This window comes from Oncorhynchus gorbuscha, linkage group LG17 (genome assembly GCF_021184085.1).
Source record: "Oncorhynchus gorbuscha isolate QuinsamMale2020 ecotype Even-year linkage group LG17, OgorEven_v1.0, whole genome shotgun sequence".
Taxonomy (NCBI): domain Eukaryota; kingdom Metazoa; phylum Chordata; class Actinopteri; order Salmoniformes; family Salmonidae; genus Oncorhynchus; species Oncorhynchus gorbuscha.
The window spans coordinates 33672048-33697546 of record NC_060189.1 but is presented as its reverse complement, the minus strand read 5'-3'; the positions used below and the strand labels follow the sequence as shown (position 1 = coordinate 33697546).

General features: G+C 44.8%; 1 protein-coding gene across 1 annotated transcript; it reads left to right on the top strand.

The window, feature by feature from the left end:
* The first annotated feature begins 1771 nt into the window (after window positions 1-1771).
* Window positions 1772-17571, top strand: LOC124001768 (zinc finger MYM-type protein 4-like). Its single transcript, XM_046308816.1, has 26 exons — window positions 1772-2087; window positions 3518-4007; window positions 4317-4400; window positions 4552-4601; window positions 4783-4947; window positions 5084-5463; window positions 5633-5810; window positions 5943-6155; window positions 6443-6590; window positions 6904-7019; window positions 8861-9223; window positions 9395-9545; window positions 9681-9841; window positions 10134-10296; window positions 10440-10556; window positions 10678-10869; window positions 11226-11371; window positions 11669-11798; window positions 12059-12235; window positions 13204-13298; window positions 13537-13693; window positions 14010-14161; window positions 14451-14565; window positions 16025-16258; window positions 16423-16555; window positions 16737-17571. Exons 1-26 carry the CDS (start codon window positions 2052-2054, stop codon window positions 16966-16968), a joined length of 4578 nt encoding a protein of 1525 aa, XP_046164772.1. The 5' UTR covers window positions 1772-2051; the 3' UTR covers window positions 16969-17571.
* The last annotated feature ends 7928 nt before the right edge of the window (window positions 17572-25499 follow it).

Genomic DNA, 25499 nt, shown 5'->3' with positions numbered 1-25499 from the left:
GGGGGGGGTGAGAGGGATTACTTATCCTATCCTAGGTATTCCTTAAAGAGGTGGGGTTTCAGGTGTCTCCGGAAGGTGGTGATTGACTCCGCTGTCCTGGCATCGTGAGGGAGTTTGTTCCACCATTGGGGGGCCAGAGCAGCGAACAGTTTTGACTGGGCTGAGCGGGATTTCAACGATCTCCGCCATTCTGTAATCTCCACCCGGCACAGCCAGAAGAGGACTGGCCACCCCACATATGCTCTCTCTAATTATCTCTTTCTTTCTCTCTCTCGGAGGACCCGAGCCCAAGGACCGTGCCCCAGGACGACCTGACATGATGACTCCTTGCTGTCCCCAGTCCACCTGACTGTGCTGCTGCTCCAGTTTCAACTGTTCTGCCTTATTATTATTCGACCATGCTGGTCATTTATGAACATTTGAACATCTTGGCCATGTTCTGTTATAATCTCCACCCGGCACAGCCAGAAGAGGACTGGCCACCCCACATAGCCTGGTTCCTCTCTAGGTTTCTTCCTAGGTTTTGGCCTTCCTAGGGAGTTTTTCCTAGCCACCGTACTTCTACACCTGCATTGCTTTCTGTTTGGGGTTTTAGGCTGGGTTTCTGTACAGCACTTTGAGATATCAGCTGATGTACGAAGGGCTATATAAATAAATTTGATTTAAAAAAAAATTTGATTAAAAATGTACTACTTTAAAATGGAGATAGCCACAATGACACTGCCTATGCTGCCACAGACGATATAATGCACAGATCCAAAGTTGAGTCCTCTATATATCTCTATGGCTTGTTGGTCACGCCCCTATCTGCCATCTCATTGGCTAGAATGGTCCCACCTGATCTTTCCTCCTCCCTCCTGCTTTCCATATTTGATGACATGTTTTTCCATTGTTAGAGCAGTAACTCAAATATATTGTCAATATAATAGACAATCTTTGACAATGTCGAGTCCCCTTTCCGGATTCTTCTTGACTATTTAATCCTTGTCATTTGACCTGTATGAAACGTTGAACGATGCAGCTAGAAATAAACGACATATTACAACTGACACGCATAAACCCCCGGCCCTAGTGCGAACGAACGGCTCTTTTTGAACGGATATTTTTGGTGAACATCGGGAACCGAATCGCATCGGCGAAAAAGCCGCTCATTTGTCTCCCTGATTTGCATAGTGCTTCTACGGCTTTTTGAGTTTAAACGTTTTTCTGCAAATAAATGACAAAATCATTCTCTAAAGAGGGCGAATCCTCACTGCAGAAAGTATAACCATTGAGGAGAGCACGTCAATCTGGTCAACAATTATTCCATAATCTGACAATGACAGCCTCTATTTTGGGTTTTACACTAGATATTAGAAAAATGTTCATGGTTTTATGTCGATGTTTAAGCATTTTGAACGAAGAGCCATTTGGGAGCCAAATGAGCCGTCTCTATTACGTCAACGGAGCCAAATGAGCTCACCAAAAACACTCGGAATGTTCATTACTACCCAGACCCACTGGGTTTGCCAATCTACTGTACATTTCTATATGCAACGTTCAAACTAGAAGGGTACCGAACTAATCGAAATATGGGCGAGAGATTAGAATTGATCTTAACTGGGAAAACGTAATGAGGTGTCAACATTGGCTATCTACCTATAGAACAGAGAAGTAATTCAGATATGTACAATGTGTACATACTGCTTTGTTACATCTAAGGTGTTGCGTTACTGAATCAAATTACCCACGAACACAGACAGAGAATGCGCCTATCTATGGAACTTTACGGTACAGCCATACCAGCAGAAAGGGATAGTTCGATGTGCATGCATTTCCCATTGAAAAGCTTGCAGCTACTTAAATCACAAATGAGAATGCCCCGTCAATGACAATTATTTCATACACATTCTGCAAATCATATATTTTCATGCACATCGTGAAGTCGCTTTTGCACTGTCTTTAACAATAGCATTGTGTGCAGTGCATCCTAGCTAGTTGTCTAGCTAGCTAACGTTAGTTGCAAAATAAACCCACCCCCCCTTCCGAGAAGAACAGCGCGCGACCAAAACATGGCGGAGTCAGAGGAGGCTAAACAAAAATCTCAGGTGAAAATATGTTTGCAAATAATGAAGGCATTATTATCTTATTAACTAGCGACCCATATGTTTCTGCTCAGCCTTGTTGCAGCTAGCTTCCTGGCTATCTTGCTAGATTCTCCTCAAGTGCATGACTATGTAGCGTAACGTTACAGTAGTTAGAGCTAGCTAGCCATGTAGCTAGGTTAGCTATTTTAAGCTAGCTAGATAGTAGTGCTCGTAGAATAATCAACCCTCATATCAATACGGGGTTCCAGTGAAGATGATATATCACAGTTCTGTCAAAAGTATTATGAGTTTGCATCCCTGTGTGAGTGTAACGGCGTATGTCATGAGGTCCAAAACGGTATGGCAGGCCAGGGTCGCTGGTTCAACCAAGGCCCATTGCGGCTGTTTGTGTAGCTAATACAGCACTGTCCAGAGGTGTGGGCCCTCATGACACAGGCAGGAGTGTGCTTACTCTGTATGAAATATGGTTTCTGGTTCAAATCCCAACCAGACGATCCCCCCTCTTGCTGCCCTAGTACGAATAATGTCATAGCTTTCTACGCTTTCTATACCAGACCGTATACCACAGGTATGACAAAACATTTCTGTTTAGTGTTATAATTACGTTGGTAACCAATGTATAATAGCAATAAGGAACCTCGAGGGGTTGTGGTAGATGGCCAATATACCACGGCTAAGGGCTGAATCCAGGGGCTCTGCGTTCAGTCGTGCATAATGACCAGCCATTAGCTGTAGTATTTTGGCCATATACCACACCCCCTTGGGCCATATTGCATGAATATATGGTATTTAGCAGAAGCTTTTATCCAAAGTGACTGCCATGCATGCATAATTTTTTCCCTTATGGGTGGTCCCAGGAATCGAACATGCTATACTGGCGTTACAAGCGCCTTGCTCTACCAACTGGGCTAGAGAAGACCAATTTTTTTTTATTACTATTATTATTTTTTTATACCCTATTTTCTCCCCAATTTCATGGTATCCAATTGGTAGTTAGTCTTGTCCCATCGCTGCAACTCCTGTACGGACTCAGGAGAGGCGAAGGTTGAGAGCCGTGCGTCCCCCGAAACACAACCCAGCCAAGCTGCACTGCTTCTTGACACAACGCCCCTTAACCTGGAAGCCGGCCGCACCAATGTGTCGGAGGAAACACAGTACGCCTGGCGAGTGTGCATTGCGCCTGGCCCGCCACTGGAGTCGCTATTGTGTGATGGGACAAGAACATCCCTGCCGGCCAAGCCCTCCCCTAACACCGGGCGACGCTGGGCCAATTGTGCGCCGCCCCATGGGTCTCCTGGTCGCGGCCTGGCTACGACAGAGCCTGGACTCGAACCAGGATCTCTAGTGGCACAGCTTGCGCTGCCTTAGACCACTGCGCCTCTCGGGAGGCCCCAAGACCACACTTTTTAACCAGTTGTCTCCTCCCACAGCATGAACTCCGGCTGTCCAAGGCTTTTGATGAGGCGGTGAAGCTCTCAGCCCCCACGGCTGGTGAGTCCCAGCGACAACACACTCCCCTGTCAACAAGATCTCTTTGGAGTAGCATCTCAACCGGACCAGTCTTTGGAGCACCAGAACCAGTCGGACGGCCTGACGTCGACCATGATTTTAGCAGTGACGATGAAGGGAATGTATTCCCTCACATCTCTCATCCTACCAGTACCACCTTCTCCCTAGCTGGACTGGGGGTGGGCCAGCCAGAGGATGAGCTGGATGGGGTCCCTGTGTTTGGGGCAGATGATGAGGAGGAGGAGTGGGACATAGCCCTGCCCAAGGTGGCACTGGGTGATGTGGAGTCTGACAGAGAGTCAGGCGGACGGCCGGCTGGATCGCCTGACACACGACGTGCAGAGACTCAGGATGATAAAAATTCCACTGACAGATTCCTTGATGCGGTCTCACTTTCCAATATTAGAACAGGTTAGAATGAAAACATGATGCCTAGTCTGACTTGGCCTGTGACGTTACTCCTCATGCATTTCTTACTTCTCATCACCAATATAACTTTTCTTACTTACATTTCTTACTACTTAAAGGACAATTCCACTCAAAAACGTGGTATTTGTTTCATTAGTCCACTGTTGATACATTCCCAAAATGTTTTATGCAAACTGTATCAACAGTGGACCAATGAAACAAATAACAAAAATATTTTTTTTTGTGTGGCATTTTCCTTGAACTTAGGCCTACTTCTTGTGCATTGCTTAACAACAGTCATTCTTTTGGCAGCTTCTGAGGTGGCTAGTCAAATGCAAGGAGAAAGCCATCTTTCAACTAACCTATCTCAGTCCCCTTCACCAGATAACAGCTTGGGTAAGACTGCAAGCAAACTTGCCCTGCCAGTTATAACTATAGTTTCAATAAAGAACATGATTTAGGACATTTCCACGCTCCATTCACATGGTATGCACATTATTAGAGCTGTGATGATTATATTAAATGGCATTTTCTCCATTTCTGTCAGATGGAGTAAGACAGAATCGGTCTATTGCTGGGGGATCCAGCCGTCAAGAGGTCTGTATAGTGTATGACCTTAGTATACTGGTAGTGTAAGTGGTGAGGGGCAGCAAGAAAGAACTGGCGGAGAGCGCGAGAGATTTCAGCATAATTCCCTTTTGCGAAATGCTGTTATGAACATTTTTTTTTTTTGTGTCACCTTTATTCATCTATTTCGTCCCTTTGCCCTGACCTCCAGAGGTCAGAGAGTGTGTTCCAGAACCCAGTGGTAGGGGACAGAGAACGGCCACCCATCTCTCCCCCCATGAACATCAAGGATGAGCCCATAGATGAAGGATATGACTGCGCCCTTCTACCCTCAACACGGGGTATCAAGGAGGAGCTGGACAACACAGCTCCTGAGGTCAGCAAAGGCTCCCATGCCATGCCTTAATGTCCCCTTTTACAACATATGGATATGATGATTCTGTTATGCTATATTATTGCTGCTATATTATTATTATCATCAATTCTTTGTTCTTATTTGTTGTATGTTACAGGAGGTGCTGAGGATCAGTTCTGTCTTTTCTGTTAGTGGAGGAAATGCGTATGGCTCGCCCACTGCTGCTCCCCAGACCCCCACCTCCATATTTGCACCAGGAAGAAGTCTAGTTCAACAGGGGCCAACGATGACCCTCAGGAGCCTGGCTCCAGTGCCCCAGCCACCTCCTCCCCAGCCCCAGCTCCAGCCCCAACCCCCTAGTGGCTCCAACCCAGCCAACGCAGTGCGTGTGTCCTGCTCGGGCTGCTCTAAGATCCTGCTGCGCGGTCAGACTGCCTTCCAACGGAAAGGATCCACCCAGCTCTTCTGCTCCACTGTCTGCCTCACTGGGTTCACCCTGCCTCCCATCAAACTGAGAACCTGCTACCAGTGCCTAAAGTGAGTCACTCGGCTACTGACTCACTTCAACTTTCAATCGTTCTGCTATTATCTGATTCCTGGAGTTACTGTGGGGGTGCACCAAATAACTTCCCCTTTTGCTCATAGCTGTATTGTTTATAACTCTTTAATCTGTCTATAACTCGTTTATAACTTCTAAATTCTTCAGGGAGATCGAGGACCCCAAGGATGTAATCAGTGTGATTACAGACAATAACCTGAAGGATTTCTGTAGTCAGTTCTGCCTCTCTGTGTTCAACCGCAAGAGGAAACCAGGGACTATTTCCATGCCTTCTTTTCAAGAGCCCACCGCCCCGACGTGCAGTATGTGCAAGAAGAGCGACATGGTAAGGGACAAAACAGACAACCACTGGTTTGACTAGTTCACTCTCATTTCTAAGTCAACCTCAGGTGAGGTTACATGAGGAAATGTTTGATTTGACCATCCTGCCTGATTTGATAACCCCCCCCCATCTCAGATTCAGCACGAAGTGACTCACCAGGGCTCCTTGCACAAATTGTGTAGCGATGAGTGTTTCATGCGCTTTCGCTCCTCCCACAACCTGGTCATAAATGTGTGTGAGAGCTGTGGCGAGTACTGCGCCAGTACTGACAGGAACTGCCGGTCGCTCCGAGTAGAGGGTGTCACCATGAAGTTCTGCAGTCGAACCTGCATTAGCACTTTTAAACGAGTAAGTACGCACAGTCAGGTAGTACACACAGACAGTCCTCCATAGAAACCGGAGTCCACTTTAAAAAAAAAATGTCTGGCCTTGATGGTCATATGTACTCTTAACTTCTATAAGGTATATTCAGTGGAGGATGGGCCTCCCCTTCGAGTCTGGTTTCTCTCAATGAGTCTCTATGAATACATTATTGATATTATACACTTTTGTCTCACTGAGTTCCCCAGTCCCATCTCCGCCATCATCAAATGTCTTCTTCTTATTAACTCTTTCCCATTGTTCCTGTATGGCAGACGACCACCAAGGTAATGCCGTGTGGTCACTGTCGTGATCTGAGACTCATGTCTGACATGGTGGAGAGCACTGATACGGATGGCAAGGTGGACCTCTTCTGCAATTCCGTCTGTGTCAATAACAGCCGGCCGCAGAACGACCTGTCAGGTAGCATTGACTTTACCATTGTATAAGCGGAAGTCTATAAATGTGTTTTCATTTATCAATATTGTAGGCTATATGTTGTCTGAAATAGTCTGAAATATGTTTTTGACTGTTATATTGTTTGGGGGGGATGCATCTGCATGTCGATTTAGTCCAATAATTATTACTCAGAGAGTGGAAAAAACCCTGCAGTGGATTCGGTCGGGATTTATTTTCCACTAGCCAGCAAACAATTTCGTGTTTCAACTAATATTATGCCATGAAATTGTTTTTACATTTGATTTGCAGTGGTATTAAAAAAAGTTGTCACACACAGGAACGGCATTCCCTTGTACCTACTGCAAAGTGAAGGCCGTCTCTCAGTACCACCTGGCCATGGTAGACGGCAGCATCCGCAACTTCTGCTCTTACACCTGCGTCAAGACTTTCCGGGTATTCGTTGATTAATTGTCTAAATGGATCAAACAGACTGTTACATATGATCTGTGCTTTCTGTGTGTGCATATTAGAGACGGTTCAGTCTCAGTCAGGTAGATTTGAGAGGGATTTTATGTGTTTTTCAGCATGCATTTAGGTTCAGGTTTATTTGACAATTGTACCAAACATAAAAAACGCAGTGCATACAATACAGGTCAAATTGAAAAGATACTAATCAGCCTATATACAGTGGGGCAAAAAAAGTATTTAGTCAGCCACCAATTGTGCAAGTTCTCCCACTTAAAAAGTTGAGAGGCTTGTAGGATTTATAATGAATTTATTTGCAAATTATGGTGGAAAATAAGTATTTGGTCACCTACAAACAAGCAAGAATTCTGGCTCACAGACCTGTAACTTCTTCTTTAAGAGGCTCCTCTATCCTCCACTCGTTACCTGTATTAATGGCACCTGTTTGAACTTGTTATCAGTATAAAAGACACCTGTCCACAACCTCAAAACAGTCACACTCCAAACTCCACTATGGCCAAGACCAAAGAGCTGTCAAAGGACACCAGAAACAAAATTGTATACATGTACCAGGCTGGGAAGACTGAATCTGCAATAGGTAAGCAGCTTGGTTTGAAGAAATCAACAGTGGGAACAATTATTAGTAAATGGAAGACATACAAGACCACTGATAATGTCCCTCGATCTGAGGCTCCACGCAAGATCTCACCCCGTGGGGTCAAAATGATCACAAGGACGGTGAGCAAAAATCCCAGAACCACACGGGGGGACCTAGTGAATGACCTGCAGAGAGCTGGGACCAAAGTAACAAAGCCTACCATCAGTAACACACTACGCCGCCAGGGACTCAAATCCTGCAGTGCCAGACGTGTCCCCCTGCTTAAGCCAGTACATGTCCAGGCCCGTCTGAAGTTTGCTTGAGAGCATTTGGATGATCCAGAAGAAGATTGGGAGAATGTCATATGGTCAGATGAAACCAAAATATAAGTTTTTGGTAAAAACTCAACTCGTCGTGTTTGGAGGACAAAGAATGCTGAGTTGCATCCAAAGAACACCATACCTATTGCATCCAAAGAACACCATACCTAAGCATGGGGGTGGAAACATCATGCTTTGGGGCTGTTTTTCTGCAAAGCGACCAGGACGACTGATCCGTGTAAAGGAAAGAATGAATGGGGCCATGTATCGTGAGATTTTGAGTGAAAACCTCCTTCCGTCAGCAAGGGCATTGAAGATGAAACGTGGCTGGGTCTTTCAGCATGACAATGATCCCAAACACACCGCCCGGGCAATGAAGGAGTGGCTTTGTAAGAAGCATTTCAAGGTCCTGGAGTGGCCTAGCCAGTCTCCAGATCTCAACCCCATAGAAAATCTTTGGAGGGAGTTAAAAGTCTGTGTTGCCCAGCAACAGCCCCAAAACATCACTGCTCTAGAGGAGATCTGCATGGAGGAATGGGCCAAAATACCAGCAACAGTGTGTGAAAACCTTGTGAAGACTTACAGAAAACGTTTGACCCCTGTCATTGCCAACAAAGGGTATATAACAAAGTATTGAGAAACTTTTGTTATTGACCAAATACTTATTTTCCACCATAATTTGCAAATAAATTCATTAAAGATCCTACAATTTGAATTTCTGGATTTTTTTTCTTCTCATTTTGTCTGTCATTGTTGAAGTGTACCTATGATCAAAATTACAGGCCTCATCTTTTTAAGTGGGAGAACTTGCACAATTGGTGGCTGACAATACTTTTTTGCCCCATTGTATAATGGATTGTACAGAATACATCATGTTTTTGAAAGTGTTCTCTTTTGATGTAATGTGGTAGGAGGCCGAAGGCAGCCAGCTTCCCCCCCAACTGGGCCAGATGAACGGCTCCTCATCCACTGCTCCTCCCATGGTGTCTCCATACCTCCAGACCCCTCCAGCACCACCCCAGACCTACTCCCATCCTTACCCCCCATCCTGGGTCCCCACCACTGGCCGCCCGTACGCCCCAACCCAGACCTCTGCTCCACCTCTACCCTATCGAGCCGCCACAGGCTTGGCTTGGGCCTACGGGGTGGGGCAGCATCAACCAGGGCCGCCCATGGCCCCCTCCTTTACCTCCGCCCCCAGTGGACCTGTGAAACTCTCCTGCCATCAGTGTCCTCAGCAGTTCCGCTGGAAACCTGAGCTCTATGAGTACAATGTAAGTACCTCTCTCTTGATCCTGTACCTTGTTTATTACATTTTAAGTGTTATGGGATTGGTCGTTTTGTGATAGGTATTGTAGTGTTGTCTAATAATGCTTTTGCGATTGGGGTTGTAGTTTTATCTCTAATGCTCTTTGTCCTCCTGGGCTTGTGTTGTGTTCCCTCAGGGTCGCACCATGCAGTTCTGTTGCAAACTGTGCTGTGTTGAGTTTAAGAAACGAAGTAATATCAAAGTGAGGTGTGAATACTGCAAACTGGAGAAGGTGGTCAAAGAAGTCATCAGATATGACCTCATCGACCGGCCCTTCTGCAGTGAGAGTGAGTACCAAAGACCCTTTCTCTCTTTCTCCTAGTCCTTTTTCGACAATTTATGCCATAAATATAACAATGATGTAATCATTTGTTTTGAGTATAATATTGTACATTAACCTGTCTGTGTGGGTGTTGTAACAGGCTGTAAGCTGCTCTTCAAGCACGACATGAAGGGGCCATGGCGGACGTGTGCTTATTGTGCCGACATCAGCCCCAAGATGATCCACAACCACTTTGGTGGAAGGATGCAAGAGTTCTGCAGGGACGCGTGCATGTCCAACTACACTGTTCTCTTCTATGAGGTCAGAGCCAGAATAATTTTTATGCATGTTGACCTCTGTATGTAGCAAGCATTTCAGAGTAGGAGTGCTGATTTGGGATCAGTTTTGCCTTAAGACGACAATGAATAAGACTGCAGGGACCTGATTCCAGATTAGGAGTCCTACTCTGAGTCGCTTTATGAATATATGCCCTGATCTCTCACTCTCTTGATTTGATTACCTTACAACCACTTCCCGGAACATATCTATGTAGTCCACAAATGGCTGAAGCCCTTTGAATTGCTGAACTGTTTGTTGTCCTTCCCCTACCCAGATGGCTAAGTGTGAGTGCTGCAGACGTCAAGGGAAGATGAGAGAGCAACTGAAGTGTTTTGGGGCAATTAGGCACTTCTGTAACCTGGAGTGTGTTATTCAGTACTGCTATCAGACCTTCCAGCTGCACCCTCGGACTAGCAACGGCACCACTACTACACAGGGTACTACTAAATTATATACACGTTTCTCTTGAAAACGACTACCTGGTTGGATGACCTATCGCTGCATCTCAGTTTAATGACTGCCTCAGGCCTACTACTCAACATGTCTCCCCTCTTTCCTTCCCATCTTTCTCCCCCTGTAGGTCCGTCCCAACCTCTGTTCTCCCTCTCCAAGCCAGCTCCTGTCATTGCTGATGTTGTCTCGTTGGCCACCTCTCCTGCTGGCCAGCCCCATGCTACGGCTGCCACTGCCCTGACTGGTAGCTAGTGCACTCATTGAGAACACTGGCTAACACCGAACATGGTTAAGACATTTGTGAAGAAGTGGTCGATTAATATAAGCTTTTGTAGTTCAGACTGTTTTTTTTCTTTTGCTTGTAGGAGCTCTTCCGACGTCGAACTCTCACGGCAAGAGCCTTGGCGATGCCAGCACCCAGACGGACGCCATGAGGATCTCAGCCCGCCGTCGGATCATGAAGAACAAGGCCATCATCTGTAAACCCCTCATGCTGGACCAGGAAACCAGCTGCCCGATTCCGATGCAAACAGCAGAGAAACCAATGGCACCCATGGGTAAAACAACAGACCGACATCCAAAACATCAGAAATGCTAACCTAGTCGCTGATGCCTACTCTGCGATTTTTATATCTTGATTCTTTCAATTCTTTTAATATTTTTGGAACAAACTAGCTACTTTTTAAGATGTCTCGTCCATAAAGGTATTAATAATATCTTCATTATATTTCTATGGCCCCACCCTTCCACTGAATTTGTAAATCAGACCTTCCACTACATGTTCATAGTACGACCACTTGGTTTAAAGCGTTAGTAAGGATCTCTGATTGTAGGCTGTCATTGTAAATAAGAATTTGTTTTTAACTGACTTTATTTAAAGGTTAAATAATAGCCTCTCTCGTTGTTGTTGTAGGGTTCACAGAGACTGGGTTCACGTACACAGAGAACGGGGAGAAAGTGCGAGTGGTTGTGATGCCCGTTCCTGTGCCAGTCTTCATCCCAGTGCCCATGAACCTGTACACCCAGTACACTCCTGTGCCCATGGGTATCCCCGTGCCTGTACGTTTGCTCTGCGCCTCTTCTCATGCCTACAACCACTTTCTCTTTATATGCCTTTTAATAGATACTTTATTTTCCACTTTTCAAAGGGAATTACCAGGAAGTACCCATCCCTGGTGGCCTAAACACTCACATGCCCCCCCCCCACACACACACACACACACAAACACACACCCCCGTGTCTTGGATTGTTATTCTTCTGAGGACCCTACTAATACCCCCACCATGTGTGTTCTTTTAATGATTGGTTAACTTGGCTGGTTAAACCATGTTCTGTTCTCTGTGCCCTCTATCCAGGTGCCAGTGCCCATAGTAATACCCTCCTCATTAAGCCGTTCAGAGCTCAAGGACAAGAAAGACAGTGTCGCATCTCAAACCATGGCCGAGCAGGAGGACGAGGAGAAAGACAAACCTGTCTCCCATGGAGGTGAAGAGAAATGTTTGTACTCTGAGCTGCGGTAGTGTGTGTATGGGAACGTTACTGTCTAACTTTGTTGCTTGGCACATCAGCCGACTGCTGCTTTCTTGAACGGGTCTCTCTTGCATTTATCTCAATATTTAGACTAACCTGTATTAATAGATAAACACTGTTAGAAAAGCAACCTTTTAAATGAAAATCACTCTGGTGGAGGATCTTACTGAAGGGTTAGATAACATGGTGTCTGTCTGTGTGGTGTTTATCCACAGACCAAGGCAGCGCCTACAGTGGAGACCTGGAGTCTGAGGCTGTGTCCACCCCCCACAGCTGGGGTGGAGAGGATGAGTCTACATCCAACCCCCAGAGAGGGGCAGAGGGTCCTGTCGAACCCCCCAGCACAACATCCTCCCCCAGCATGTTGGACCTGGAGGCTGACTACCCCCCTGGTAAGAAAGGCTCTGAGAATAACAACATAGCTATATTTATGTTCCAAAGTTTTTTATTAGGTGAAAAATATTTATTCAACCTTTATTTATCCAGTTAAGAATCAATTATATTTGCACTAGCTAGGTTTCCATCCAATTTGCGACAGATTTTCATGCGAATATTCTAGAAACTGCGCATAGGAAATATGTAAATTTTCCCACCAGTTGTATGTTTCTACCAAGTTGACTTGTTGTGGAAACAATTAGTGCATTATGACGTAGTGCACACGAAATGTATTTTTCGCTTAGGTTTTCATATACTGAATAAAAATCAAAAGTTTTTCTCATCCCATTTTCAACTCTACCGATAGTTTTGTCACAAATTGTTGAGTTAAATAGCAAATGTCTACTCTGGTCTTGGCACCTGCTCTCTAGCCAACATCTCAGATACAGTGCGGGTTGTCTAGTCTACATGAGATTATGGATTTTATGGATAAACTGCAGTCAACCATCGATCATCATGTCACCAGAATAAAACCCTCAATATTTATTAGAAAGTGGCGTCAAGTTCATCACCGTGTACGTTCACCACCCTGTGAAGTTCATCTTAACTTATTTCATCTGTAGCCTAACTGCATGGTTTCCCGAGTCGTAGTGGGAGGACCCTACACCATATCATGGCGTGACTCCAAGTTTACTTCGATATGACGGTTATTATATCAATATTTGTGCATAATGGAGTTTCCACCAACATTCCCCGCCAATTAATTTAACAGACGCAAAAAGATTCCACCATGTCGAACGAATGATCTGTCGGCATTTGGAAAATTACACCGGCACTTCCTGTTTCCGTCACAGCTGTCGTGATTTATTTTCATACGATACTCGCATAGAAACTGTAGATGGGAACGTGGTTATCGATGAACTTGCCAATTCCCACAGATCACATTTGTATCACCTGTGTAACTGTGTATTCAATGCTGTTTCAGAGTCGTTTGATCGTGCTGCAGTGAAGGGACAGAGGCTGACTGTACAGGCCACAAGACAGAAGAGACCCAAAGATGGCTTCCCTCCCAGAAAACGGGTATGTCTATACTGTAGTCTGCGTCCCAAACGCTACCCTATGTATTTTATAGCGGGGTTACTGGTCTAACGCTATAGGTAACATAACTAGTTAGGTCACATCAGCACCATTATTACTATTGACTGCAATAGGGTTTCATTATTAGATAATGATATCAGAGATATTATACAGTAAAAGCAAGTTGTTTCTCCTTCCACTACGTTGTTGGTCCAAACCTTCTTCCCTTTCTGTATTGCAGAGTCGTAAGCAAAGTGGGACTATGGACATGGTGGAGCAAACTGTTTCACTCCCTCCTGCCAGATCAAAACTCCACCACGAGTATGGGGTGAAAGCCTGGAAGAATTGGGTCCTGCAGAGGAACAAGCGGTTTGACTGTGAATTTGCCAAAGATCCATGTGAGTCAGATTGATTGATTTTAATTGATTTGTTAATTAAAGTGCCTTGCAACATCTCAGATGCCATGCCCAGATGAGTTTAAAATATGCTAGCAGTATTCATGTACAGTACCTCTGTGGTGTTCAGTGGCCATCTTTCTCGCTATGGCAGCTAAATCCATGGTTCTCTAATCTGGTTTTCTGTGCCCTTGTCTCTCCTACGGCAGCTCCATCCATGGTTCTCTAATCTGGTTTTCTGTGCCCTAGTCTCTCCTACGGCAGCTAAATTCATGGTTCTCTAATCTGGTTTTCTGTGCCCTTGTCTCTCTTACGGCAGCTAAGTCCATGGTTTTGAAGGAGGACGTGTTGCAGTGTAACTCCTCTGAGCTTAGTTATGGCCTCTGTCGCTTCATCAGTGAGGTCCGTCGCCCCAACGGTCAGGCCTACCCTGCTGACAGCATCTTCTACCTCTGTCTGGGCATACAGCAGGTATTGAACCTCCATGTTTATCTTATTCCGTACTATGTTATTCACTGTGGTACCACTTTTTCTGTCTGTCGCTGGCCATACTTAAAATATGGTTCGGTCTAAAGCCCCAGTTATACTGATGTGATGGCAGCTAACACTGTTTGCAGACTATTACAATCGATATTATCTGGACTTTTCCTATAGTAACTTCCCTAGGGGCAGCAACATGAATTGTACTTGCCCCTCTGCCAAATATGATTTACAGTGCCTAATGCCTTTCTCCCTCACCATCTCTTATTTGGCTCACCAGTATCTATTTGAGAATGGAAGGATAGAGAATATCTTCACTGACGTGCTCTACCACAAGTTCACCATGGAGATTACTATGATGCTACATTTCTGGAGACCTACCCTGCTGCCCAGCGGTAAGAATATTTCTAGTCTTCTATAAGTTTCTTCTTCTACGCCTGTCGTATCCCTTTAAAATGTAGGAATAAGCGTCCCATCAACGGGGCAGTTGTAAATCATGCAGCGCCATGTGTCACGATCGAAGATTTTTAGAGAAACAACAAATATATAAGTGTCTTATATCGGCTGAAAGCTTAAACTCTTGTTAATATAACTGCATTGTCCAATGTACAGTAGCTATTACTGCGAAAAATGCCATGCTATTGTTTGAGGAGAGGTCCTAACAACTAAACACTTTTTTTTCACCACGATAGGTTTGATAAATTCACCTCTGAAGGTGAAATGTGTACTTACATTCTGAAATCTTGCTCTGATTTATCATCCAACGGGTCCCAGAGATAACATGAGGTTTTGTTAGATAAAATATTTTTCCCTATCCTAAAAAGGTCCATATAATCATGCACGATCGATTTTGTATTTCCACTCGTTCAATTTGCAAAGAAAGGTATCTGTGAAAATCTAACCCTAAACGATGTTTCAACCAGGCAAATCACGTTGGTATTTATTCCTCAGAGATCCTAGAACGTAACCAGACTTCACTATATCATTAGGAGTATAGTATATCCTATAGGACACCAGGTTTGGTCAGAAACCGACGTCTTCATGGCGCGCCGATGACGTGGGCGGTCTTCACTTGATTGACTGTAACTTTGTCAAATAAGCACCAATCGGGGTCAAACAAAGCTAGCTAGATAGCCAATGAGCTGTGCTTTACGGAAACCCCATATGTCGCAAAATATTGCTGCTAACCTTGTGCAACAGCAAGCCTTTTCCTTTTATACAAAAATTACAAGAATATGGAGTGTTATGAAATCTGGGTGTTTTGCAAATGTTGAACTTGTAATATGGCTACTAATACTAGAAAAGCTAAATCAAAGTCCAAGTATAAAGATTTGACAATATTCTTGCAGAAAAAATGTCATGTAAATGTCTCTTGTCACGATTTGCCCAAATGTACCTGGGTGACTTCACACTAAATGTCATGTAGTTTGCTCATACTTCAAGTTATCCGTCTGAAACGTTGCACATACACTGCTGTTATCTTGTGGGCACCAAGATACTAACCAGAGTGATGGCTAGATTTGGGACCTTTCTGTTGCATTTCAAAGTTTTGTGTTTTTCCTTTGTATTTTCTTCTACCAGATCTATTTTGTTATGTTCTCCTACATTCAATTCACATTTCCACAAACTTCAAAGTTTTTCCTTTCAAATGGTACCAAGAATATGCATATCCTTGCTTCAGGGCCTGAGCTACAGGCAGTGAGATTTGGGTATGTCATTTTAGGTGAAAATTGGAAAGAAAAAAGGGGCCAACCCTACGTTTCTTCTTATATGCCTGTTGTATCCCTTTAATATCGCTGGGACATTTGAAATGCATAAAAAATGATGACCCTCCCTCCACTGTCGGGTCTTTAGGCTACCTGCATTCCCGTGTGGAGGAGGAATACCTGTGGGACTGTAAGCAGCTGGGGGCCCACTCCCCCTTCGTGCTGCTCAACACCTTGCTCTTCTTTGGAACCAAGCTCTTCCAGTTCAAGACCCAGAGCCAACACAGACGTTTGTCCTTCGCCAACTTCACCCACTGTACCAGGGTCACGAAGAAAGGCAAGAGCGCCTTCCTGAGGTTTAGGCCTTGTCAGGACACCACCGGTGAGTTCCGACCTCAATGGTGTTGAAGGCTATCACATTTGTTTCTACTTTATTTATCCCATTAGTAGCAATTAAGAAATGCATTGCCATATCCCAAGCAATAACATCCTCCACAAGCTCCATAATGCGCTAGGTTGTAGGTTGATTTGTGTCACTTTGTGTAGTGTATCCAGAGCTGCTAGCTTTGCCTGCCAAGAGGAAGCTGGATGAACAGGATGGTGACATGGAGATGCCTGAGAACACTGAGAACCCACTACGCTGCCCTGTCAGACTCTACGAGTTCTACATCTCCAAATGGTGAGATTACATAAACATGTTTATTCCTGCTATATTTCACTCTGTTACTGTACATATGACATGTGTTAGATATTGATAACATTTTAATGCCTCAATGTTTTGCAGTCTGAAAAAGAGAAACGGATAACATTTCTGTAATGGCTGCCTATCGATTCATTATATAATCCTCTTTTTCCTCCAGCTCACAGTCTGTGCAGAATAGGCCAGGCCTGTTCTACTTGCAGCCAGAGCTGTCATGCCTCTCCAACAGCTCGCTGTGGTACTCTGGCCAGCAACTAGAAGGCGCTGCACTGGAGAGCATGCTTACACGCATCCTGGCTGTACGGGAGGTCCATCTGGATGAGCCTCCAGTGCATCATCACTCTACTGAAGCTTCATCAGCCTCCACAGACGACAACGATGATAGCTCGTAGTGGATATAACAGACTCTTTGAATGGCACCCTATTCCCTATATACTGCAGTGCACTACTTTTGAACAGGTCCCATAGGGCTCTGGTCAAAAGTAGTGCACTATATAGGGGATAGGGTGCCATTTCAGACCAACCATGGACATATTGCAAAAATATCCACAATCATGTAAAGACACTACGATAAGATACTTTTTTGACACTTCATTTAGTCTTTCATAATGTCTTTGTTTCTAGATTCTAGTTTTAGAGGATGAATGGAATCATTGTTGACAAAACATAAAAATACTGTTAATGTTACATTAGTGTCTGTTTGTTTTTCTAAGTTGTTACTATAGCTGAACATTTTGTTGTTACTTTCTACTAATCTGCCTTTTATTCTAAAGGCCCACACAACTAATTCCATAGTCTCGATCATCCACTCTACTAACTAAACCAAGGTGATCACGTAATATTGTACATAGATGTTTTTTTTGTATGGATCCCTCTGTTATGGACTTGAATAAGCAACATGATTATGCAAAGGACATTTCTGTCTGCTCTGCTGTTTGTTCTCTGAAGGGATTAAAAGAAAACCTCTGACTCTGAGAATAAAACTCAGAAACCGATTGAAAATGTTCCTTCACTGTGAAAGTCATCAGCATTTAGATTTGAATAATGATATGTTAAATTGCACCTGGTCCTGAATGCAAATCTGAGTGGAGCTGAAGAGTTGCTTTCATCTGCCTCAGTGTATGATTTACTGACTGATGGTTCAAGGTGGGGTTATGTATCTGTGTTGTGATGCTCCTGCTTTAGCAGTGCAGAGTCATGTTGTATTACAGTACATAATGTATTGATGGACAAATAGAAAAGATAGTCAGACCACGTTCTCGTTGCATGTGCAAAAGGGCATGAGTGGGAGGAAAGGGGAATGTACTGAGAGAAGTGGTACTGAGGGATTGAGTGTGTTGCGCGAAGAAGAGTTTGTGTGGGAGAGAGGAGGCAGATGGATAAAAGATCAAACTGCAGGCTGAATTTTTATCCTCCTGCATCTCTCAGCCAAGCACATTGAAACTGGTTGTATAACAACGCGTTTTGTTTTCTAAACCATTTTCTGATCGGTTTCAAGTGATGAAATTTGAAGGATATCATTCTGTCAGTGTCACATAAGATGGAGATCGCAAAGCTGTGACTGTCCTTTTCACCTCTTTAGAAATGTCTGTTTTTCCCCTGCTGATTTCTGTCTGGAGAGGAAATCAAAACCCATGGCGGTCAAACCTAAATGGAGAGAATAGGGGACGGAGAGAGAGAAAGAAGAAGCAAAGTTAGTCTTTAACAGCTCCAAACCTCTTAAGCCCTGAAGCAGCCTTAGACACATGGGGGAGGGGACTCTGTAATTGGGTGTGTGTGTGAGAGATGGAGAGCGTGAGAGAGAGGAGGGGGGGCGGTTTGCGTTGGTGTTGAAATATTTGTCAAATAATCAGTGCCTGTGAGCAGACAAGGATGATTTACATGGTTTCCTAAACCTGAATATCTTCATTTCAGAAATGCTTTATTTTGGAGCAAAAGCAAGAAAGGGGATGTATTGATCAGCTGCTATGGCGATAACAAGTGTTTGACAACTGACTTCATTATTGATGGGCACAATGGAAGTTGATGACGGCAGAGACAAGTATGAGGAGAAACCAATGCAGAGATAGACGATGAGAAATGCTTTGGGGGTTCTGAATGGACCAGCACAGAGAGAGCAGTGAGTTACCCGGCATCATGATGTTGAAGTCGTGTTATTTTTTGAAGCTGCAACTATTAGATTCCTCTGTTTTTGTGTTGTTGGCTGCAGTCAGAGGAAGTGAGCAAAATTGTTCTTGAATATTCCTGTATGTATGACTAAAAATAAATTCCCAAGCTCTACTGTTATTATTGAGAGGAGACTGTTGACAGATTTAACAGATGACACTCCTCAATCTGAATATTTCTCATTTACAGTTGATTATTGCATGATCAAAAGGAATGAGCTGACGTGCATCTTAGACATTTTTAAGTTGTCTCCCTGCAACTCGTGTATCTAGTATATTTTAATTACGATCTCTTTTTGGACTATTAAGAAAAGAAAGAAAAAAACACTTTTTTTGCTGGTAGTGGAAAGAACACTATGGGGAAGCCTCTTAGTCGACCGGGTTGCTGCAGGCAGAGCTCCTGCTGCCTGGAGAAGAGTGTAGACGGAGATGGCTATAATGAGGACGGTTACATCCCCCAGCGCTCCATCTACGACACAATGTGTATCAATGAACATATTGACCATGGCTCTGCTCAGAACACAATAACCTCCAGGGGAGGCCAGGACAACAACTTCTCCAGCAATGGCAACCTAGGGGTGGGAGCAGGTGCCTGCGTGGACATGATCACATTCGAGGCACGATCACGATCCACGACTCCCATACCTTCGGTAGGTAGAAGGCTGGATGAAAGGGTGATATTTGACCAGCTAAAGCTGGTTGAAGCTGGCCAGAGCAGCCGGTCCCCAGGGGGGTTTGGGGGCAGGTCAGTGTCCCCCAGTGTCTCCTTGATGTCAGCTCCTGAGGGAATTTCCTCTTCCAGTGGCAAGAGACATCAACACCAGCATGATATCGGCAAGAGAGGGGACAACTGCCGGCAGTCCTGGAAAGTCCTGACACCCCCCAAGAATCTTGAGCATCTAGAACTATCATCTGGTGATGTAATGGAGAAGAATTTCTTAAATCCTCTCTACCTACAACACAGCATGACCTCCCCTCTCATTTCACCCTTCTCTGGGTCACCCCTCTCCTCAGGCTGTCACACCCCTGTGTTCTTATCCCCAGCCAAACCCCTGCCATTTCAGCAGCATAGCTTCATCTTCGAAGAATCACCCCCCTCTCAGCCTCGTCACCCGCCTCCCAAACCCCCTCTCTCCCAGCTCTCTGTGACGGCCCTCCAATGTGTTCAAGAGGATCTCAGAAGGATAGGAGAAAGAGATCGAGAAAGAGAAAGAAAGAAAGAGAATGGCGTAGAGATTGAGAAAAAAAGGGAGGTATCCCACTCAGTGGGCTCAATGTCTCAAGAGGAGAATGTTGGGGTTTTTGGGTTTACGCCCAGGACCAAGGCACTGGACTCAGCCATTGACAATGATTCTCCCTTCTCCCCAGAGCCAACCCGTGACACTACCCCCCTCATGCTCGATCAGATTTCCCCAGGACCTGCTCCTGCTCATGCTGTGAGCCCCCAGCCTATGGAATCCACCTGGCCTCGCAGGCTGATTGTAAGGAAGAGAACTGTTAGACAAGGCGGTGCACTCCATAACCTCCCTATTCTTCCCCCTCTGCCCTCCCTGGTGGTTCTTAGTGCCATAGAGAGAAAAAATCTTCCTCGCCTCACTCCTTTTTCTGAGCACCAGGGTAAATTGGTAGGTAGGGTGGGTTACTCCTTGAAGGAGCAAAACCTGGAAAATTGGAGGGTCTACTCTGCAAAAAAACCTCTCCAGAAACAAGAGAAGGAAGGGGAAGAAGGAGAGGAGCCAGAATGTAGAAGCAGTGATGGTGCCGAGTCAAGTGTGACGGAGGGAGATCCAGAAAGCAAGGAGGAGGAGGGTGGAGCAGGATGTGGTGGTGCAGAGGGGGAGGAGGTGGAGGAGTGGGACATAGTGCTCGGTATGGTGAACACACTGTGGGATGAAGGCTGGGGGGACACAGAGTCTTACACTGGCTCTCTGAGGCACTGGCCTCTGCTCAAACCCCCTTCTGGGTTTGGAGGATCTCACCCGCCCTCTAGTGCTGCTTCTGAACTCTCCCTCCTGGAGCTGGAGAGAAGGGCCAAGGAAGTAGAGAGTGAACTTGTGGCACAACAATGTCTGACAGATTCTCTGAGAAAGAAAGCTTCACAGCTCACAGTGGAGCAATCTGTTGTTTCTGTAAGGGTCTCTGAACCTAAGCAGATCAGTACCCAACCCCGCCTGGAACTCCTTGCCATTGGGTGTTCAACAGGGACGACAAAAAATCTCAAGGAAGATGGTTCGCCTGATTCCAACCTGACCTTGGAGTCAGACTCAAGTGGAGTCTTCATGTCAAACCCCAGTCAGACCAGCCAGGAGGACAATGCCTCGGATGGTAGTGACAGACCCTTGACTGAGTCAGACTTGGGGAGCAACACATCTTTGGACCAGGATAAAGACGAGGTGGCATTTAAAGACTGGGGGAGGGAGGAGAGCACAGAGCTCCAGTGGTGCTACCCATCACTCTTAAAGAGCTCCTCTCACTGTGAGGGGCATGGGTTTGAGGAAGAATCACCTTTGATGAAAGAAACCGAAATGGGTGAGTTGCAGTCCACCAGCAACGAAGGGCCTGACCAGGCAGAATTGAAACAGAGGAACAAGAGTGTTCAAATCATTTCTGGCATTGACTCCCCACTCCCCTTATCCCCCTCCAGACATGAGATACCACAGAATAAATCAGGCCTGGACAGCAGTGACCTGGATCCGTTCGTTACTACAGATAGTTTTGTATACCTGGCTGTGTCTGTGCCCCCTGCTGTCTCATCAGCACAGAAGGAGCACCCCTCTCTCCCTTCTCTGACTGAGTCTACACCCCCAACCTCCCTCTCCAAACACCTCTGCCCCAACATTGAGGAAAGTGACTTCCTCTCAACAGATAGCTTTGTTTACCTAGCAGGTCCTGAGTGTCACCGGCTCGCAACAGAAGGCCACTCTTCTTTCCTTGGTAGTTCCAAGGAGTCTGACTCCTCTGATGACAGCGGGTCCGGAGTGGACTTTGTACTCGGCTCCATGGTTGGAGACAGTGACTGGGATTCTGATGAGTCTGAGTCTGGTCCTAAGGCTAAATCTAAACCAATCAAACAACCAACATGGGATTTGTGGAAGGAGCTAGAGCAGGAGGTGTTGTCTTATCTATTCTGTGAGGAAGTGAAGCCAGTGACCGAGCCAGTGACGGAGGAAGTTCCAGTCCCTGTAACCGAGCAACCGAGGAAGGTTACCTGGCAGTTCAGGGCCGCTGAAGGTTCAACTCGTCAGACGAGTAAAAAAGACACGTTGTCCTCTTCATCTTCCTCTTCATCCTCTTCACACTCCTCAACCCACACAGAGGTGTGAGAGGAGAGACACTGTCTGCATCTCAAATGGCGCCCTATTCCCCATTTTTGGGATACAACCATAGGGAGTCTGCCTCATAGTTGTTGATCTCACATTAATTATGACACCATTTGTTTTGATTAAATTACAAATGAGTTTTTAGGTTAACACAATTACCAATTTCTGTCATATACTATGGTATCTATGCTTAATTTCAGTAAAGATAGTCCCAGTAAATGCTACCTTAATAACAGCTTAATTCATTCATCGATTTGTATTACCATATGAGCAAAATGTAAGAATTCTCCTACAGTTTTTATTTAATGTATTTTTTGTTGCATCACATAAGTTACACATATATATGCTTTGTCAAGTTGATTGATATGGACATTATGTTGGATTTTCATCTACAGTATTTGTTTGTTCTGATTGTTTGAATGAAAGGTTCTGAATTTAAGCGACACATTTGTTTATATATTTAATTCATGAAAAGTGTTGATTGGTTGTTGTATGAAAATTATGAGTGAATGTGGTATATTTGATCATTGCCAAATATATAGTAACGTGCTCTGAACTTAATTTAGCATTGTAAAGCTATGAAATCCTGAAGATGTCTTGATGAAATTAACTATTGATCTACAGTAGCCTACCTTGCTTAGTTTTTGATGGTGAATAATACTAAGTGATGCGTATGGAGGGATCTATTGTAAAAGCTTTTGTGTGCAATTATGAGGACTTGTTGAAATGCATAAATGTGAAAATAAACATTTTAACTGTGTTACCTGAATTTCGTCTATTGGGAAAAGTAAGCCCCACTATTTTTTTCAAACATTTTTATTTTACTAGTGTAACGGTTGGCCATCCCCTTCCAGTAGATTTTCAGCATTTTGTCTGTTTCAATTTTTACTTGTGCTCTTCATCTGTCTTATATTTTTTATTTTCCTATAAAATAGAAACTGTGACTTCTGTGTATTACATCGTAGGTATATCCAAGGCCGAACTGTTTTTGCAGAAATGTAGGGCTCAGTCTATTTCTGTCCAAATTAATTAGATCATTGTGAACAAGGCCAGAGAGGTGGCAGTAGGTGTGTGTGTGGTGGGGGGCTGTCGTAATTGATAGCTAAATTGTCAGCTATATTTCACATGAGAATCAATACACACATTATCTGAGGAGGCTGACAGACGAACTGTTGTGTTTGTGTCTGAGCATGATAGCACAAACAGACTAGTACCCAGGTTTGTAGTACATCAGTGGTCTTTCATCATCCCCACAGTGTGTCTGGGTGACTAATCTCCCAAAACCATTGCTGTGTCACTCACTATATGCGCCACAGTTTTTTTTTTTTTTTTTTTTGCAGAAAGAAACATTTTTGCTGCTTACCCTAACCCAAGTAAGTGTCACAGTTGATATTGAGCTCTGGAGCATTGAATGACACAGATGACATCTACCTTTTGTTTTAGCGGCTGGTTCATGCTATGACGATCTCTCAGTGGCATGCAGATTGTTTCTTCGGGGTACTTCAGACACACCAGACGATGTTATTGCATAATTTATTGATTCCGCTGAAGATTATTATTGTGAATATTAATTATATATTAGCCTGGTCCCAGATCTGTTTGTGCTCTTGCCAACTCCATTGCCCCCACAAGGGTGCGTACTCAGCCCTATTCTGTACTCCCTGTTCACCCATGACTACTCAATCATCAAGTTTGCCCGCCCTCCGGGACATCTACAGAGCCCGGTGTCACAGGAAGGCCAAGACGATCATCAAGGACCTCAGCCACCCAAGCAATGGTCTGTTCACCCGCTACCATCTAAAAGATCATCAAGGACCTCAGCCACGTCCTCTTCACCCCGTTACCATCTAGAAGATCATCAAGGACCTCAGCCACCCGAGCCATGGTCTGTTCACCCCACTACCATCTAGAAGGCGGAAACCGTACAGGTGCATCAAAGCCTGGATAGAGAGACCGATAAACAGCTTCTATCGCCAGGTCATCAGACTGTGAAACAGTGACCACTAGCTGGCTTTCGCCCAGTACCCTGCCCTGAACTTAGTCACTGTTACTACCACCCGGTACTCTACCCTGCTGCCCTATGTACGTAGTCATTGAACACTTTGATATGTTTACATTCTGTTTTACCCACTTCATAGGTATACAGTACATTCGGAAAGTTTTCAGACCCCTTGACTTTTTCCACGTTGTTACGTTACAGCCTTATTCTAAAATAGATGAAATTGTTGACAAAGCAAAAACATGTTTTTTTTCAAATGTATTAAAAATACAAAATAAAGTATTCAGACCCTTTACTTAATATTAATACTTTGTTGAAGCACCTTTGGCAGCGGTTACAGCCTTGAGTCTTCTTGGGTATGACGCTACAAATTTGGCACACCTGTATTTGGGAAGTTTCTCACATTCTTCTCTGCAGATCTTCTCACGCTCTGTCAGGTTGGATGGGGAGAGTTGCTACACAGCTATTTTCAGGTCTCTCCAGAGATGTTAGATCGGGTTCAAGTCCGGGCTCCTGCTGGGCCACTCAAGGACATTCAGAGACTTGTCCCGAAGCCACTCCTGTGTTGTCTTGGCTGTGTGCTTAGCGTCATCTTGTTGGAAGGTGAACCTAAGCCCCAGTCTGAGGTCCTGAGCACACTGGAGCAGGTTTTTATCAAGGATCTCTCTGTATTTTCTCCATTCATCTTTCCCTCAATCCTGATTAGTCTCCCAGTCCCTGCCGCTGAAAAAGATTCCCTCAGCATGATGCTGCCACCAACATGCTTCACTGTAGGGATGGTGCCAGGTTTCCTCCAGACGTGACGCTTGTTGGCATTCAGGCCAAAGAGTTCAATCTTGGTTTCATTAGACGAGATAATCTTGTTTCTTATGGTCTGAGAGCCTTTAAGTGTCTTTTGGGAAACTCCAATCGGGCTGTCCATTTACTGAGGAGTGGCTTTCGTCTGGTCACGCTACTTTAAATGCCTGATTGGTGGAGTGCTGCAGATATGGTTGTCCTTCTGGAAGGTTTCTCCCATCTCCAAAGAGGAACTCTAGAGTTCTGTCAGAATGAACATCGGGTTTTTGGTCACCTCCCTGACCAAGCCCCTTCTCCCCCGATTGCTCAGTTTGGCCAGACGGCCAGCTCAAGGAAGAGTCTTGGTGGTTCCAAACTTCTTTCAATTAAGATTGATGGAGGCCATTGTGTTATTAGGGACCTTCAATGATGCAGACATTTTTTGGTACCCTTCCCCAGATCTGTGCCTTGACACAATCCTGTCTTGGAGCTCTACAGACAATTCCTTCGACCTCATGGCTTGGTTTTTGCTCTGACAAGCACTGTCAACTGTGGGACCTTATATAGACAGGTGTGTGTCTTTCCAAATGTCCAATCAATTGAATTTTCCACAGGTGGACTGCGATCAAGTTGTGGAAACATCTCAAGGATGATCAACAGAA